Here is an 18,867-nt window from a genome sequence, read left to right as displayed (position 1 = left end):
AACACTTTAAACTGACAGATTCTTCCTGCTGTTGAGAGTCTGGGGAACTTTCTCTGGGATTACATCACAGGGAGATCAGAGAACATAAATCTTTTCAATCTATTCCTGTATCCAGTCCATAGCTTGCATTTACAGCAACTGGAAATTATTCCATTTTATGTGGCAATTAAGGTTTCTAAAATTCAAGATAAAATTCAGAAGTTTGAGGGGAGGAGTTTGCGAACCAGAAAATATTAGGATTAATGCCTTAAGAGAGGCTGAATTACACTTCTGCACACTCCCCCTCCAGTGGAGGTTTGGCAATTTACTTTTTACTTTCTTATTTTTAAAGCAGTGACAGGTAAAACAACTGTGAAGAATTAGTAATTTGTCTGAGGAAAATAAGCCACAGTGCACAGGAGGAAAAGGAAAAACAGACAGCAATGATTTTTGTGAAACAACACTATGGCTGGCAGGCTGAGGAGCTATCTCCCATGAAGGAAAAATAGTCAGAATCCTTGAAGAAAACACATTTGTAGTCTGAGTAACTAGACGCCTCAAGAAGTTCCAAACACATCTGTCAAGGCTCTGAGAAGAAATCATTTTCTGAAATACTGCTGAGGCATGAACCAGACAAAAACATTCAGTGTCCCAGGAGAATTCAGTATGCAGGTGTTTGAGCTCACAGGAATTTATAGATGTGAATAAGAATTAAAGGGCCCAGCAGTGCATGGAACTGTCATATGCAACAAAACCTACCAACTCTTCTATGAAGTCAGAGAACACTACCTAAATGTGCTGGAGGAGTGGAAGAGGAAATCGTAAACCCACAAAAGACAAAAATGGTGTAAAGTTTCCAAGTCTAGTTAATGTAAGATTTTTTTTTTGCAAGTGACTGGAATCTGCTGATGCTTCAGAGGGAGTGTATAATTCATAATAATACTCACAATGCTGATTAGTATGCCATCACGAAGTTGCAGTGGAAAATGTAACATCGGACATAAAGGAAAAAACACAACATACATTCAAGAAAAGTACCGTACAGTTCCATTGTTCCTACCAAAATCATTATGTAGTTTTATTAGAAGAAATAGATTTTTATAGGAATAGCTTGAAGAAAAATAAAATACAAAAAAAGGCCCTACCTTCTCCAGGACTGACTGCTGCTGGTAGACTGTTCCAATCTAGGGTCCACCTAGGGCACGGATGAAGAGAAAACTTTGCTTCAATACCGCTTTCCTGTGGGTAAGGAAAGAACAGATCTCTCAAAGACAGATTCAAACAGGCCTTATGGTTTAAGCCTATGCCCACTGAAGTTGGTAACAAAGTTCCCATCAACTTTAATGGCACAGGATCAGGCTCTAAGATCACTTAGCTACATGGCTGGACTACTGCCGTTCCATACCATACAGTTACATTTTCTTTGGCTTTCGTCTTCTTATACCTTTTATGCAGAAATGAATGGAGATTTTTACATTTTCTTTGCATCTCCAGGTACTCATAGCTCTGAACAAACAACTGAAAAAATCAGACAGAATATTAAAACAAAATACCAAAGCACCATTTTATTTTTGGTTCTATAACAGCCTAATTTTTTTTGTTTCATAATAGATATACCAATACCATTGTGTACTTTTTAATAATTTTAACATCTGGTTTCCTCCAGTTATAAACTTTATCATTTTTTATTCAGAAGTTAAATAACAAAAACATATAAAAATAAAAAATTATAGCTCAGTAGTTCTCAGAGAGAAGCCAGAATATACAGGTAGCCCTTAATGAGCTGATAAAGGCTTCCAAAGGTGTTTTCCAAAAACTTCTAATTAGTTACTACTTAGAGATCTGTACTATCCTAAATTCAGGCAAAACTATAATAATATGATTATTATTATTGAAAATAATAAACGAAAATGATTAATTACCATTAACTTTGTCATGGTTGGCCTTGGACCGCCTATAAACTGATAGTCTTCATGTTCTTCCTCTAAGTCATCAGGAATCGTATAGAAGTCTTTCAGCTGCTCATCTGGGGAAGACAGCAAATCTGGAAATTGGAGAAACAGCATATTGCACTTGGCAGCAGCACTCTTTACTCCAGGCACTTCCTGAACTCTGTGGTACCAACTGGATATCAGAGGCAAATCTAATAGCTTTTTGTTGTGCTTCTTGATGAAAACCTAGACAACAAAGCAAAAACCTTACTTAGTACTGCAATTTTTTGCATTCAATCCACAGAAGAAAAGAGCTGTACAAAAGGGCAAAGCTCTGCTCCTCGCTTTTTCCCAACATGTTATGGATGCTGGTGGACAGGTGGATGGGGCAGAAGCTGACTTCACACCACCTGGAAGCCTCCCTTCCCCCCAGTCTGGAATTTTTCGGTGTCCATTTGTAGATTCTGTAACACCTTTGTGTTGCCCAAATACGGGATCATAATTACGAGTCTGGTCCCCGAGAGTCTTCCTACTGTAACAGTTATAACTTTGGTTTGTAATGATGTTTCTGCTTGAAAGGGGTGCAGAAGAAGGAAGAAGAATCCAAGATTAAACAGTGAAAAGTAAAGTATGAATGGTCAGCCAAAATCCTTAGGATACCTGTTTGGACCAAGTAGTCACTTAGTTATTCCAAAAAGCAGAAGAAAGGAAGAGGAAACATTAAGCACAAAACATTACACAAAGTAAAACTATTTCCCCATGCTTATTTTTCCTCCCACTACAGTTCCTCACATCTCCTTGTCAATTGCTGGAAATGGGCCATTTTCATTACCACTACAAATAGTTTTTTCTCTCTCCTGCTGATAATAGCTCACCTTAACGGATCACTCTCCTTATAGTGTGTATGGTAACACCTGTTGTTTCATGGTGTGTGTGTGTGTGTGTGTGTGTGTGTGTGTGTGCGTGTGTGTGTGTGTGTTCCTACTGTATTTTCCACTACATGCATCCAATGAAGTGGGTTGTAGCCCATGAAAGCTTATACTCAAATACATTTGTTAGTCTCTAAGGTGCCACAAGTACTCCTGTTCATAGATCTGAGTGTGGTTCACCATAATTAATTCTGGTTCATATGTTAACTGATCTTGAAGGGAAAAAGGGCTTCAAAATACCTAAGATAGATAGTTAAAATAGATATAGTTTCATTTTGTTATTTATATAGCACTCAAAAAGCGTGCTAGCCATTTTACAGACAATATTTCAACTCTGAAGGCTTACTTGACACAGCCATTTCTAAGTGTGGTAGAAAGAAAATCTTGCATCCTCTCCTGCTGACTTGGAGATGTGGTGTGAAAATATTTAAATTGAAATAGGACAATTTATTTCAGTCTTAGTTTTCAGTGGTTATAGACGGCCTAAAATGAGAACCAATTAGCGTACAACTCTCCTTACTAGAGTGACCAGATGTCCCGTTTTTATAGGGACAGTCCCATTTTTTGAGACTTTTTCTTACATAGGTGCCTATTACCCCCCACTCCAATCCTGTTTTTTCACAGTTGCTATCTGGTCACCCTGCTCCTTACATATATGATTCAGATAGTGCCCATGGGAATTAAATGCATAGGATACATTACATAGGATAAGGTCACAGTGAATAAACTCTTGGGAGAATTTACTATGAGTGTAAATAACGAGGAAGGGTTTAATGCCAAAATCAGATAAAAGACCTTGTTGTGTTTGGAACTGGCTGTATCCGGATTTTTAAATTACTAGTTTGTAATTTTTATTTTGCACCATCATCAAATAATCTGTACTGAAACAATGTGTTCATTTTAAATTGATTTTCTGCATTTAGAATGGGCTGTTTTAGTAATGTGCACATTATTTATGTCCTTCTGGGGCAGCAGTAGATCTAGGATTTTGCAAAGGTCAGTTGGTAGGACTGAAATGCAAATAAGTAATATTATGTAGGATTGTTGATTAATCGCAGTTAACTCACGCGATTAACTCAAAAAAATTAATCGCAATTAATCATACTTTTAATCTCATTGTTAAACAATAGAATATCAATTGAAATTTTTATATTTTTGGATGTTTTTCTACATTTTCAAATATATTGATTTAAATTACAACACAGAATACAAAGTGAACACTGATCACCTTATATTATTTTTATTATGAATATTTGCACTGTAAAAATGATAAACAAAAGAAACAGTACTTTTCAATTCACCTCATGCAAGTACTGCAGTGCAATCTCATCATGAAAGAGCACCTTACAATTGTAGATTTTTTTTTGGTTACATAACTACACTCTAAAACAGAACAATGCAAGACTTTAGAGTCTGCAAGTCCACTCAGTCCTACTTCTCGTTCAGCCAATCACTGAGACAAACAAGTTTGTTTACATTAACAGGAGATAATGCTGTCCACTTCTTATTTACGTCACCAGAAAGTGAGAACAGGCGTTCACATGGGACTTTTGTAGCTGGCATTGCAAGGTATTTATATACCAGATATGCTAAACATTCCTATGCCCTTTCATGCTTCCGCCACCATTCCAGAGGACATGCTTCCATGCTGATGACACTCGTTAAAAAAATAATGCATTAATTACATTTGTGACTGAACTCTTGAGGAGAGAATTGTATGTCTGCAGCTCTATTTTACCTGCATTCTGCTATATATTTCATGTTATAGTAATCTAGGATGATGACCCAGCACATGTTCATTTTAAGAATATTTTCGCTGCAGATTTGACAAAATGCAAAGAAGGTACCAACATGAGATTTCTAAAGATAGCTATAGCACTCAATCCAAGGTTTAAGAATCAGAAGTGCCTTCCAAAATCTTAGAAGATGAGGTATGGAGCATGTATTCAGAAGTCTTAAAAGAGCAACACTCAGATACGAAAACTACAAAACCCGAACCACCAAAAGAGAAAATCATTGCTTTGGATGGTTATGGAGCAGAACCCCTCATCAGCTTTAGCATATCTGGCATGTAAATATCTTGTAACACCGATTACAACACCTGTTCTCACTTTCAGGTGACATTGTGAACAAGAAGTGGGCAGCATTATCTGCTGCAAATGTAAACAAACTTGTTTGTCTGAGCAATTGGCTGAACAAGAAATAAGACTGAATGAACTTGTAGTCTCTAAAGTTTTACATTGTTTTATTTTTGAACTCAGTTTTGTTTTTTTTACATAATTCTACATTTGTAAGTTCAACTTTCATGATAAAGAGATTGCACTACTGTATTTATATTAGGTGAACTGAAAAATATTATTTCTTTTATCTTTTACAGTGCAAATATTTGCAATAAAAAGTGATCACTATACACTTTGTATTGTGTTATAATTGAAATCAATATATTTGAAAATGTAGAAAACAAAAAAAATTTAAATAAATGGTATTCTATTATTGTTTAATTGAGCAATTACATTTTTAATCACTTGACAACCCTAATATTATGCTAATTCCTACATCACTAAGACAGAAAGTGAATTTCAGAACATCTACTGCTTTGGACGAGCAATAATCTGTGAGATTTTGGCAATTTTGCAGAGAGATCAATTATATCAGTTTGTTGATGTCACACATCCTTCTCTTGCCTTCTGCCATCCTTGGTTCTCTTCACACTGACGCATTGTGCCTCCTTTCCACTTTCTCCTAGTCTTTATATTTTATTTACCCCTCAGTTTTCCTCCTTCTACATCTCATTGTTTTCTGCTACTTCCCTGAGCAGACAGGGAAAAAATGTCAGCCACCAAGAAAAAATAATGACTCACTGAGCTGCCATAACTGCTCCCCCTTGATCCCGCAGAGCCCCAGAACCTGCTACTTTACTCCACCACTGCGGCACCTCCAATTCTACCCTCTTCTCCTCTGGATCTGCCACCCGTCTGCTCTATTACTGCCAAACTTTCTGTCTTCTTGCAGCTGCAGCTATGAGAAAAAGGAGACTATAGCAAAGAAGACAAATAATATTTTTTTAAAAATAAGCTTAACCAAAAAAACATTATCTACTGAGATGTCAGAGAGTTTGGCCTTTTTTATTAAAGCAGCAAGATGTAAAATAGCTTTCCTTCAGAAAATATTCCTCAATTTAAAAAAAAAAAATTCAGGAAAACAAAACCCTGAGCTATGACTTTCATTCTGTAAAACTTTAGGGTACGATCATTTAATACTTCTAAAGAAAATGAAGTTGAATGGTAGACAAACTTTTCTCAAGCTATTTGAGTTAGATCAGTGGTTCCCAAACTGGGGATCGTGAAATGTTACAGGGGTTCCCAGGAAAAAATTCCTTAATGGCAGACAGAGCTGTCCTAGGGACTCTACGCAGCATGGGGCCAGCAGCCCGGAGCCTCTGAAATTCCAAGAGCTAAGCAGATCCAAGCAAGCATATCTATCACACTGAGGAGATTTAAACTTCAAGACTTCTTATAAGAAATGGAAAGGGAGGTGGATAGTTTTTGCTGTTATTAAAATTAAATAGGCAGCTAGTACTGCTTTTAAAATTATTATGAAGAACAAGTTTAAGCTTTGTTATAATGTGTGTTGTTTGCCTGGACTGCTCAAGACCTGAATGCTTGTGTAGAAGGAACTCTTTGAGTTGGCTTCTTAAATACCTTCATGCTGTTTCACATCTGATACTCCTTGATGAAACATAGGAGCCTTGTGTTATAACAGGATTATTCAAAAAGTGATACAACCTACAAAACTGAGATCTTGGAAGAGTGTTGCCGTTTTCTTAATGTAATAAAAATACTGTCATTATAAATAATAATAAACAGTGTATAATAAGCATGTCATAAAAACAAATTTTATATTTCCAAGATCACTGCTTTTATAATTTATACTCAGGTAAAGGTTAAAATCCCTGGAAATATTCATGGGGGGGGGGGAGTTTTGCAAGACTTGACATTTTAGTGAAAGGGGTTCACAGGTTGTTAAAGTCTGGGAACCACTGAGTTAGATTAACAACTTGGTAGATGTTGAAAAAAATGGAAATGTAACAATGGAAATGCCTCTCTGATAGTGCTTTTATATATTTAAATGAATCTATTTTTCAAGGTCTGTCTCTACAAGATGTCTACCATTCTAGCCCTTCTTGTAAATTAGATTAGCCAAATTAGGAGGTCATTGGCCTGTGACATACTATACATTGTTGGCATGGAAATGATTATGCCACAAAACAGAAGACCGTAAATTATGATTGTAAACAAAAGCAGCAAAGAAATAACATGCGAGAGAGAGAGAGAGAGAGAGAGAGAGAGAGAGAGAGAGAGTGTGTGTGTGTGTGTTTTGGATGCAGGAATTGGTAAAGGACATTTAACAAATGCTCAAAAAAACACACAGTTTATTTGTGTTTTTTGTATTCATCTTACAAATTAATCATAAGTAGTTAGTAATAACTAGAGTGCAAAGACAAGACTAAAAAGTATTAGGATATTTAATTAAATAATAAAATATGTCCACGTATTTAGAATACGTGTAGGAAAAGATTTACTTTGCTGAAGAAATTGTCTTTAGAAAGAAATTCCAACATGTGCTTTTCTACTTGACAATAAGAGTTGAATTATGAGTGTTTTTCTCCCAGATGAAAAAATACTTTTCTTCTTCTTCTTCTATTAAATTTAACAGCTACAATTAATGGAAAGAATAACTGCTAAATAAGGCTAAACTTGAGAAGACAGTATAAATGGAACAAGTATATTAAAAACAAGTCTTTGGCCTTATTATGTTGATACTGGTAATTAGTTACAACTTGTTAATATTTGCCATGTTGTACTTTTTAAACATGTACCACTGAAGCTCTTTATTTAAAGGTAAAAATAATGATGAGGTGTAAAAAATTAACAACTACAAACTCAATGATTGAAAAAGGCATAGTCTAAATGTGGTCCAGGTCACCTTATTAGTATAAGTGGTCAGATACATTTTAAGATGGATGTTGAACTCTACTGTTTCTGTTCACAACAGTGTAACAACTGGATTCAATACAATAGAGGGCTGGGCAAAACCGTGTTATAAGTTATCAAATATGGGTAATATAGCAGTAGGAGACACAACATAACCATCTAGCAGAGTGATCATTCGCTTTGAAGGTAAGTGAGGTAGCCTCACCATGTTCCATCCCAGAGTTAGATTATTTTTTAAATCATAAACACCAGAAAACACAAGTTTTATATCATTATCTTTGATGCAATCTAATAAATGGCAACATAAACGCACACAAGATGCCCATCTCAGAGAACGGTGATTTTGCTATGGCAGGTATACTTTATCTATGTTACGGTTGGTTGTTTGAGGAGGTTTTTTGTTCTGTTTTATTATTTTTGCTATTTTCATTGAGTAGCCAAGAATTATGGCCGCACCTTTAATTAAATGCAACTGTTCACACAAGACTCACAAGCTGCACAAGGTTAAAGCTCCAAGGCCATACAAAAGCAGCAAATGAACATATAACTTCCAGCACTACATACTGTAATTCTTCAGACATGTTTTACTGGATTACTGAAAACCACAGAGCATCTGATCCAGAATTCTTCCCAGGCATGGCATCAATAAGTCAAACAATCATAAAAAATTGTGCTAGGCTTATTTAGAAAAGTCTTGGAAAAATGAATGAGACTGGAAGGTCTGATCATTGTTAAAATATTAAGAAAACATTTTGTTTTGTAGCTTTTATTGGTTGAAACAATCCTTATAAAGGTAACTGATAATCCTCAATTACCCATGGTTGCAAAACAAAAACAAAAAATAAAAAAATACTGCTGTATTTGTAATCTGGAGTCTACTGTAAAATAACTTCTTCATAACTCGAAGGAACAACCTTACTGCTACTCTTGGGTGGAAAATTCTTGTGACAATGCACAGAGTCATCTGAAGATTATGATTTTTTACCAAGAAGAGCTATATAGCGGGTTTTACTGCAGTAAGTGCTTTTTTTGATTTTGGAGATTACTTCTCTGAATCTGATTGACAGTATGTTCTCCCAGAACTGCTTTTGTTTTCACCAACCAACAGAAAAAATTAGCAAAATACAAAGCCTAAATTCATACAGCACTCCTTTTGGCAACAGACTCTGACAAGCATTCATTGACCAGTTCAGATATCAAACATTCCTGAAGTATAAATACCGAAGATCACCAATGAAACAGATATCACTGCTATGTTCATTCAAGTGCGTTTTATATGCAAGGGGCTGCTACAATTCTCTCATTTCCTCACCTCTGTCATTAGAGTACATTTCCTGAAAATTAAATACAGGGTAGGTGCTGTGCTAGAATTACTCAAAGAGTAAAAATAAATGAAGATATAAGACCTCTTGTGCAAGAAATAGAGAATAAATTTATGTCTACTGTCAGTGTATTACCTAATATATTTTCCTGATGAAGAGCAACTTCTACAACTGCCAAATCACAGAGGGCATATGATGGATCAATAGTGGTGGACTACACTCAGACCTCGCCCCCAAGACACTGCTAACATCTCACTATCCAAGGTCCCCCACTGGCACAAAGGTGTCCACTTCTTTAACTCTGCCCATGTTTTTCTGTGCCCTCCTGCCCTGTGTCATCATGCCACCCTTCTCAACTATGTATAGTGAAAGAGGGATCTCTGCAATCAGTGGAGTTGGCACCATTTGTCTATAATAGAGCTGCTTTCATTCAACTCAATGAGCTGTTAACCCTGAAGCCTCTTTGCATCTTGTCTACACGGGATTGTTTTGGCACCAAATAATTACACCAACATAGCTGCACCAATACAAATCCATAGTGTGGATGTGTTGCACTAGTGTAAAAAGTGACTTGCAGAGGTATGGTTTATCTTGGTTTCAATGGTATAGCTAAACTGATGCAAAGAAATCCCAGAACAGACAATCTCAGGGTTGTCTCAGGACCTCCTATCTATGGACATCTTAGCAACAAGTGCTACAGAAGTGTACTTGTCACAAAACCAACCTTGGACAGGTAATAAATCAGTGGCTTCGCCACAACAGAGCTAAAGGAATATTTCCTCCGCCCCACAGAAAATGACCCAGGAAGTGACCAATAATGATAGAATAGTTAAAAAGAAAAATTAGGTATAAAAACATTAAAAAGGAGAACAAACAATCTGGCTGTCAAAATGAATCAAGTATTATAAAAGGAAATATTTAAAGAAAAAAAATCTGAAAGTTTAGCTCCAAGGAAATCTCAAGATATTAGAGACTACTAGAGGTCAAACTTTAATACTAACTTCAGAGGAAGCTTGCCATTGGATGATACTTGAATAACACTTAAGTTTTGCTACGTGAAAGGAAAGACAAGGTGCTATTGCACTAAAATGCCATTGTCGTCTCTGCATTCCTTTCCTTTCACTTCCTCCATAAAAAACCCTCTCACTTTTCCAAGAGACATTCATTTTCTTTTAGACATGTCTAACCATATCCTTATAAGATCACATAAAGATTCATGTTTCAGCTGAAAAATGTTTCAATTCAGGGTTATATTCATATAAACGAGAGAAACAACAAAACTGTATCAAAATCAAATTTTGCCTTGCCCCACCAATATGCTGTTGCCAGAATCAGCATGCAGGAAAATTACAGCTATGACTATCTCACTCCTACTTACTTTTGTTTTACCCGCATTACAATGCACTTTCATTAAAAGAAAATCCATTAAAAAGCTGCCTAAGACATCTTGATTTTGGCTTCTAATCTTGTTATTCATTTTATAATTCTCCCCCCATTAATACTTTGGACTTAATAAGAGCATACAGATTCCACGATCATAAAGTAGGTGTACTCTACTTTAGTAAATATTCACTCTGCTTAGGCTACAACTCAACCAGCTGATTAAAATGACAAAGTATTAACTTCCATTTATAGTTGGAAAAAGTTTGAGTTTAAGGTCAGGTTTAACTAGCACATCTTAGTTAAGCCAGACCTAAATTTGACCACTTTTCCTAGGCAGGACAAACCCTACTAAAACACTTTGAAATTCCAACTATTTCTGTCTCATAAGACTGTTTTGAATCTGATTACTGTCAGTAAAGATACACACACGTCTCCTGTCAATTGTGTCTGGTTTTAAAGACAGGAATTGTTGGCTGTAGCAATGTAAAGAAGTTAAGTTTAAATGTTACAGCAGTGTAGAATCAGTATCAACAAGCATAAAATAATCTAGCTGGATTTATGCTAACTGTTTGGTGTAACGGATGAGACAAAGATGTGTTTTGTAGAAAACAGGAGTATCTCCTGAATTGGAGATATACTCAGCATGAGGGGCAAAATTAAGATTATTTCAGCACATGGAGTGATGGTTGTTGATTTTATAAGTAACTTTAATTTTGAATTTACGAGTTACTATTAGTAACTGAGAAAAGTATAGTATTCTCTTAACAAGGGTTTTTTACTCTTTAAGTATTTGGTATTTACAGACGTATATCCAGTTTAACAAGTTTTTAGTTTGGGAATCTACATACATTTAAAAATATTTAGGAATTGCTTCATGACAGGAGTCTTCTGGAATCTGCAAGCTACACAGTGATAGATTACCCCCTCCCACATAAACATAGCTTCCTCTCTCCTGATCTCCACATTAGACTCCTTTTATCTCCACGTAGTGCTCTCACCTGTCACACCCCTCCGATTGGATCACAACTGATCCCCAGCCCGTTGCTTCCCCCTCTCCTTGGTATCCTGCTTCAGGTACGGAAGAGGCTACTGTCTGGGATGTCACAGCTTTTTACCTGAGTGTCATAGAGCATCTCTGGCCCCATGACTCTGCAGGAATTCCCTGCCTCACTTTCCTCCTCCCCAGGATTTTCTCCCTCTCCTGGCAGGTCACGTGGCTCAGTTCTTCAGCTGGGTCATTCTGACCTCAATTCTCTTTTGAGGTAGGAAGTCCAAATTCAGTCCCAACAAACAAAAGAATTTTCTCCCCACCTGGGCTCCTTTCTAGCTTGTCCTGGGCTCAGTTTCCAGTCCCTTCCAGGTTATCTTTAAAGTCTCTGGCTCTAGGATAGAGCCCTAACTCTCAGACTTCTTCCCTGGAGTTTCCAGCATCATCTCAGACTCTCTGGGCTATCTTTTACTTTCTGTGAGGCTCTGGGATAGAATCCTGAGTCCCAGGCTCCTTCCCTTAAGTCCCTTCAGTCTACTGCAGACCCTCACTTCCGAAGAAGTCTGCCTGCTCTCTGTGGTCCCTCCCAAGTTGACCTTTCTTAGTCCTCTTACATGGCCTGGTGTCCATTAAGTATCACCTAAACCTCCCTAGTCCCACCTTCTCAGTCTGGGAAACAATTAATTAATTATGGCATAAGTGTGACTAGCCCCATCTCCCCTTTAAGGAGCCAGACACCAAGTGACACTGAGTTTCAAATGGCAGACATGATATGCTTTAGCAGACCTAGCCAATTGTGAAGACACACATAGCACAAAAATGGCAAATGAAAGTGCTTGAAATAAGTATTAAAAGAAACACCTTTTTTAACATCCTGTGCGCCAGAAGTATATTTCAGCACACTGTAATAGTAAACATATAGGATTCATCTAGCCCCTTACCAACAACTGTCTCTCATATATTTTACATTTTAGTATTGATATAAAAAACTCATCATTCCCTGTGATACATATACAAAACAATTAAGGGAAACTATTTTGTGCCATGTAGGGTTACATAGTAAATACTTTGCTTGACTGTCTTATATCAAGTAGTTATGTAACTTTTCAGACTCTAACAGATATGGACACTATTTATTAACTACAGAAGCTGTTTTCTTACCAAGAATTGATGGATGCATGGCAAAAGCACTATATCTGCCAGAGTGAAATAAAGCCCCTCAGCAAAAACATGCTCCAGAGGTGGGAGATCAGAGGTTTTTGTTTTCCTGATGTGAAAGGGCTCCCTGTTGGTTGCAGCAGGTATTTCCTGCACAACTAATTTTGAGAAGGCTACTTTCAGTTCCAAACTTGCAGGTTCTTGGTCTTTGATTTCCACTATTGTTCCTTCTTCTGGGCTAAGATTTTTCGTTGCTCTTTTAGTGAGGGCAGGTGCTGCAGTCTTATAACCTGCCTTTTGCTGTTGAAGTTTCTGCCTTCGGATTTTGTCATCATTGTGCACTCTGACAGGTTCTCCTAGCTTCTTCTCAAGAAGCAAAACTTCAGGTGGAATGACCTGACACTGATCAGGAGACGCATTCAATAAGCTCTCAACAGCCTGAGGGATGCTGATCTCACAAAGTCTGGTCCACTGACTAACCTGTCATATAAACATAAACAAGCACAGTCTCATTAGAATTGTTTGGATTATAATGCAGACATTCAAAATTAAGGGCATGATTTAAATCTTGTAAAGAGCTTCCATGTAAAGTTTGAAACTCCATTCTTAACATGCCACGCACACACATCCCTTTCCATGTGCACTTTCAATGTCAGAAATTCAAAGTATATATACACACACATAGTTTACATTAAGCCCTTAATAGATTAATTTCCATTATAAGTCTGGAAACTAAATTTTTTATATAAAAAGAATTAATGGTGGTCTGGCGTGGTATAAATGTCTTTTATCGGCATCAATTTGGGATGGCTGTATTATCCAGAAGAGGTGAAGCCATGACTAAATTACATTGGTCATCTCAAGAGTGCCTGTAAAAACGGAGTATCGCATCATCTATGAATCCCACAAATGGCATTTTTTTACAGAAAATCTGTTTCACAAATGTTTTACACAATGTTGGGAATGCTTTTCTGCTTGTGATGGCAGAAATTCAAGAACAATGAGTCCAACTGTAATGATATCTTAACAAAATTCCAATTTTTCTAATTATTTTCCCACTTTCCTCCATTATTTCTACTTAAATTTTTTACAACGGTCTTTAAACTCAAAACTTCTCCTCTTGTTTGATTTATTCACTGGTGCAATCATCTGGAATTTATAGCATCAAATACTCTTCTTTAGCAGAGTCTCTAAAATCACTCCTATCACTCTTTCACCATTGCAACATCTCTCTCTCTACACACACACACACACTCTAAATTAGTTGCATAATCTCCGATTATAATCTCTTTTCACTGGGATGCTATGGATCTTCATGGAAATTGTTTCCCCAATTTATTTGTAAGAATCTGCAAACTACACACTTAAATGCTACCCTTTTTTAGGAATCATACCATATATCAAGCCAAAATTTGATCTTTACCTATGTCCTTGGTTGTTTTTTTTTCAAAATATCTCTAAATAATCTTATATCAGTGAAATCCAATTCTTACCTGTACTACAAGTGAAAAAAAAGTTCCTTTACACTTCAAATTACAGAACATAAAGCTCTCCACATCCTTTGTTTATATATAAACACTGATCAGAATACATACTCTTAAAATAGCAACAGCCATAGTTAGCAACAGTAATAATTAGGACATACACGTTTATGATTAGTCAAATCTTCACCAAGTACTGTGTCCAGCGGACAACTGCACTTCTTAGAATGTTTACAGTAGCCCAACCTTGCCAGCATAATTTAGTTTGATCATTTGTTAAAGACACTTTCTACCAGGCAAATAATTTTTATTTGGTCTCTTGGGTTATTGCTTAAATTTCATAACTCCTTAAAATACCAAATTTCGGAGTGTATGTAATTTAAAATGTATTAAAATTAAAGGATCCTAAATTACTAACTATATACATGGATAGACTTAAAAGATACAAATCCCCTAACTACCTCCACTCACCATATTTTAGCATCATGTAGCAGGCCTGATTTACCATTATGTTACTTAGTTTTACACAATTATAATGGCATTTCAAAGGAATTATACCAGTGTAAAAGGATGATAAAATGTAGTAATGAATGGAACACATGGACAGGTTTAACAAAATTGAGATCCAGGGAAAAAATTTAAAAAGCACCTAACTAACTTAGAAAAACCTACATCCCATTAATGAAATTTAAGATCCTATGTACCTAAATCTATTTTGAAAATGGGATTTAGGCATTTTCAATAATTTTATCCCCAGTTTTGGGATTATAAATTTAAGATCTGATCCTGCATTCCTTGCAAACCCAAAATGGGTACTGGCTTCAGTTTATACAGCCCCACTGATACCTATTGGCTTCAAAGAGAGTTTTGGAGAGGAGATCGGAACCTAATAGATTATGTGTTTGAAGTATTTTATCTTTCTCAGGGAAAGGCCCTCCATATTCCACAGCCATGGAATTTATTGCAGAATTGCATTTTCATTAAAAAGAAATATTGTTTCCAGTCTTTATGGTTGTAGAGAAAACTCTAAAATGTGCACTAAGTGTAAACCAATGTAGTGTCATCTATCTGGATCGGCAGAAAATTTGAAATAATAGTTTGAACATGAACAGTCCCATCCACCTAAAGCAGAACACTAAGACTCCACAATTACGTGGCTGCATAATCTGGCATTTTCCCATGATGCTATGGAATTCAATATTTTGCTGCAGCCAGAAACCCAACATTCTGTTTACTTTTTGTCAAACTGTGCTACTGGGAACTGCATGCAGCGTCTATTGCTCTGCAGTTTTCCACAAAATAAGAAATTAATTAGATTAGCGTATGCTCCCTGCAATGAATCCTGGCCCTAAGCAGCAAGCAGGTGGTTGGTCCAGCATGTAGCCAGGGAGTACAGGAGACAGAGGTGTAGGCTTGACCAAGGAAGCTGGAGAACAGCAGAATAGCCACAGCCCTGATAAGCTGCTGAAGACCACTAAAAACTAAAAGGAGGATCTGTGCAGGGTCATCTGGATAACACTATGGGAGCTGAAGGCAGAACGTGGAGCCAGGGCACCTGGAGAGTGTACAATAATGAAAAACTCATCTTCAAAAATAATCAGGGCTGAAAATAAGCAACAATAAATTTTACATCAATGAGTATTTTCATAAGCAATAGTTGTATTTGTTGCTTTGAGGAATAGAAATGAAGGATATTTCATGTTAGTAGAACAAATTAATATCACAGAATTTGGTCCAGAGTAAATATGGCCATGGCTAAGGGTTATTATACAATTAAACTTGAATGAGCTCAGGTCACTGGACAGACCAGAACTAAAGACTATAAGGTTGTTTTATGACAGAATATATGTAGGAAAGTTTAAGAAGGTATTACACCTCTAACCCGATATAACGCTTCCCGATATAACAAGAATTCAGATATAACGCAGTAAAGCAGTGCTCCGGGGGGCAGGGCTGCGCGCTCCAGGGGATTAAATCAAGTTCGATATAACGCAGTTTCACCTATAATGCGGTAAGATTTTTTGGCTCCCGAGGACAGAGTTATATCAAGGTAGAGGTGTATTTTTTAAAGTGATGAACAAATAAGCAGATCTTTTAAATAAGATGGTGTAGACAAGTAATATTCATATCGAAAACTTAAATGAGTACATGGAATTTCTAAATGGCATTAAAGAGTTTCACAGCTTAGTGTACCTGACCTCCCTTTCTGGGATATAAGGAGTAGGCTCTTCATGGAACATGTTCTGCCCTCTACCTGCATTACCACTGGATTTTTGTTTGTTGGATTTTTTTGCACAGCAGTGCCTTTCACTTCCTATGGTACAAAACAAAGGGGATTTGTTGTTTTGTTTTTACATTTAACCTTTTAAATGTTAGAGCTAGACTGACTCAAGTTGTAAATTATCAAGCCTTTCCTAGGACAAGTGGCCATTAAGCTTGGTCCTGGACCTACACTACTATGTAACTAGATTTAATTATTATCTTCTCTTTTACACACCTTCCAAGCCCTTAGTTCAGGATTCTGTATTTATCTTAGAACTGATGTCATCCTGAACATCTGTGTATAAAGAATGCAATTCACTGATTTGATTTAGGGGTGAGTAATAACACCAGCTCTCACACACAGCCCTAAACTCTGAGCATGGCAGATATAAAAAGTAAACTGAATTTCTTTTAAAACAGATAGCAGCAGATTTTCAATAATCTAAAATGGAATAGCTCCATTGATTTCTATGAAACTACACTACATTATACCACCTGAGGATCTGGCCCATATTTTTAATCTTAAGGCTACTTATATTCTGCTAAATATTTAGGGTGGGTTTTTTCATTTTAAATCATTACCATTCACCAGAATCAGTACAGCCACTTTTGTACCAACAACAGGAAACCGTATGATAAAATATCTTAACTGGATATTCCAGCAGATATCAACATTAAAACCCAATTTTTAGTGTTAATTATATTTAAATATGTAACAGAAAAAGATGCACTCACTTCAGCACAGGCTTTTAGGCATGTCTTTTTAAAACCCAAAAGTTCCAAAACCAACTTCTTTGATGGATCTACCTCATATGTTTTCTGTATTATGTGTCTCAATACAACAGAAAGACCAGCTCGACAGAATTTGCCATTTTCTTCAACTATAGCAGGTAAACAGCAGCTCTGGACAACCAAAGGGAGTTGACACCTTGAGATGAAGTGGACCTCTAGGTCCCCAGGCTGTGCTTTGATAAATAACTGGTCATCTGTACTGTCACTAGCAGGCACTAAGAAAACTTTGAATAATTTGCAGTCACAGTAGGACAGCAAAAATAAGGATACTGATGTGTGGAGAGGAAAGATGCAATCTTCAAATTGATGGGAGTAGGCCAGGTACAGATGTTCTTCAGTAACACCACCTTTCATTTTCCTTCAGAGCTGAAGTACCTGAAATAGAAGTCAGAACAATAATATTTATAAAGAATATAGCATTTAAGTTTTTGTTGTTGTTTTTTTAAAAAGACTTGAAATAATGACCATTGCACCTGTTTGAGACAGGTGATTTTAACATGAGACAAGCTGTCATGGTACAATTCCCCACTCTAAACCTTAGCGTCCAAAAGATGGGGTACCAGCATGAATTCCTCTAAGCTTAATTAGCAGCTTAGAACCTGTAGCGCTGCCACCAACCAGGAATTCCAGTGCCTGGTACACTCTGGTCCCCACAAAACCTTGCCCGGGGACCCCCAAGACCCAGACCCTCTGGATCTTAACACAAGGAAAGTAAAACCTTTCCCTCACCGTTGCCTCTCCCAGGCTTCCCCTCCCTGGGTTACCCTGGAAGATCACTGTGTGATTCAAACTCCTTGAATCACAAAACAGAGAGGACAATTCACCTTCCTCCCTCCTTCTCTTTCCCCCTCCCAGACTCTCCCAGAGAGAGAAAGTAATCCTAATACAGAGAGAAAATTAACCTCTCTCTCTCCTTTCCCTCCTTTCTCCCCGCCAATTCCCTGGTGGATCCAGATCCAGTCCCCTGGGGTCTCATCAGAATAAAAAAAAAATCAGGTTCTTAAACAGGAAAAGCTTTTAATTAAAGAGGGAAAAATAGTAAAAATTATCTCTGTAAATTAAAAAAAAAATGGAATAGGTACATGGTCTTTCAGCTATAGACACTGGGAACACCCTCCCAGCCTAAGTATACAAGTACAAACTAAAATCTTTTCAGCAAAATACCAATTTGAACTCCTTTCAGCCAAATACACGTTTGCAAATAAAGAAAACAACCATAAGCATAACTTGCTTTATCTACCTAGTACTCACTAGTCTGAATTTATAAGAGCCTGTATCAGAGAGATTGGAGAGAAACCTGGTTGCACGTCTGGTCCCTCTGAGCCCCCAGAGTGAACAACAACCAAACACTAACAGCACACACACAAACTTCCCTCCTTCAAGATTTGAAAGTATCCTGTCCTCTGATTGGTCCTCTGGTCAGGTGACAGCCAGGCTTACTGAACTTGTTAACCCTTTACAGTCAAAGAGATATAAAGTACTTCTGTGCTATTAACTTTTCTTATCCGTTTATGACACAAGCATTCTTTTAAATATTTGCCAGTTCAAGTAACAAGAAGTGTACTGCAGTCCCCTCTGAGATATGAGTGATTGCACGTGTGTATTTATATATATTTAACACCTCACAAATGAGCCCCCTTCACACTCA

At 36.9% G+C, this 18,867-nt stretch overlaps 1 protein-coding gene across 6 annotated transcripts in view; it reads right to left on the bottom strand.

Annotated features, from left to right (window-relative positions):
* The window catches only part of GSTCD (glutathione S-transferase C-terminal domain containing), a 141,684-nt gene that overhangs the window by 108,139 nt on the left and 14,678 nt on the right, over positions 1-18,867 (bottom strand). For all 6 annotated transcript variants that reach the window (XM_030564498.1, XM_030564499.1, XM_030564500.1 and 3 more), the window contains exons 2-5: positions 17,163-17,594; positions 12,688-13,164; positions 1,902-2,156; positions 1,125-1,218 (exon numbers count right to left, since the gene is read on the bottom strand). In XM_030564498.1, coding sequence (XP_030420358.1) covers positions 1,125-1,218; positions 1,902-2,156; positions 12,688-13,164; positions 17,163-17,573 — 1,237 coding nt within the window. In that variant the 5' untranslated portion in view covers positions 17,574-17,594. The remainder of the gene's footprint in view (positions 1-1,124; positions 1,219-1,901; positions 2,157-12,687; positions 13,165-17,162; positions 17,595-18,867) is intronic.

Source organism: Gopherus evgoodei, chromosome 5, assembly GCF_007399415.2.
Source record: "Gopherus evgoodei ecotype Sinaloan lineage chromosome 5, rGopEvg1_v1.p, whole genome shotgun sequence".
Lineage (NCBI taxonomy): Eukaryota > Metazoa > Chordata > Testudines > Testudinidae > Gopherus > Gopherus evgoodei.
This window is presented reverse-complemented; position numbering and strand designations above follow the sequence as displayed.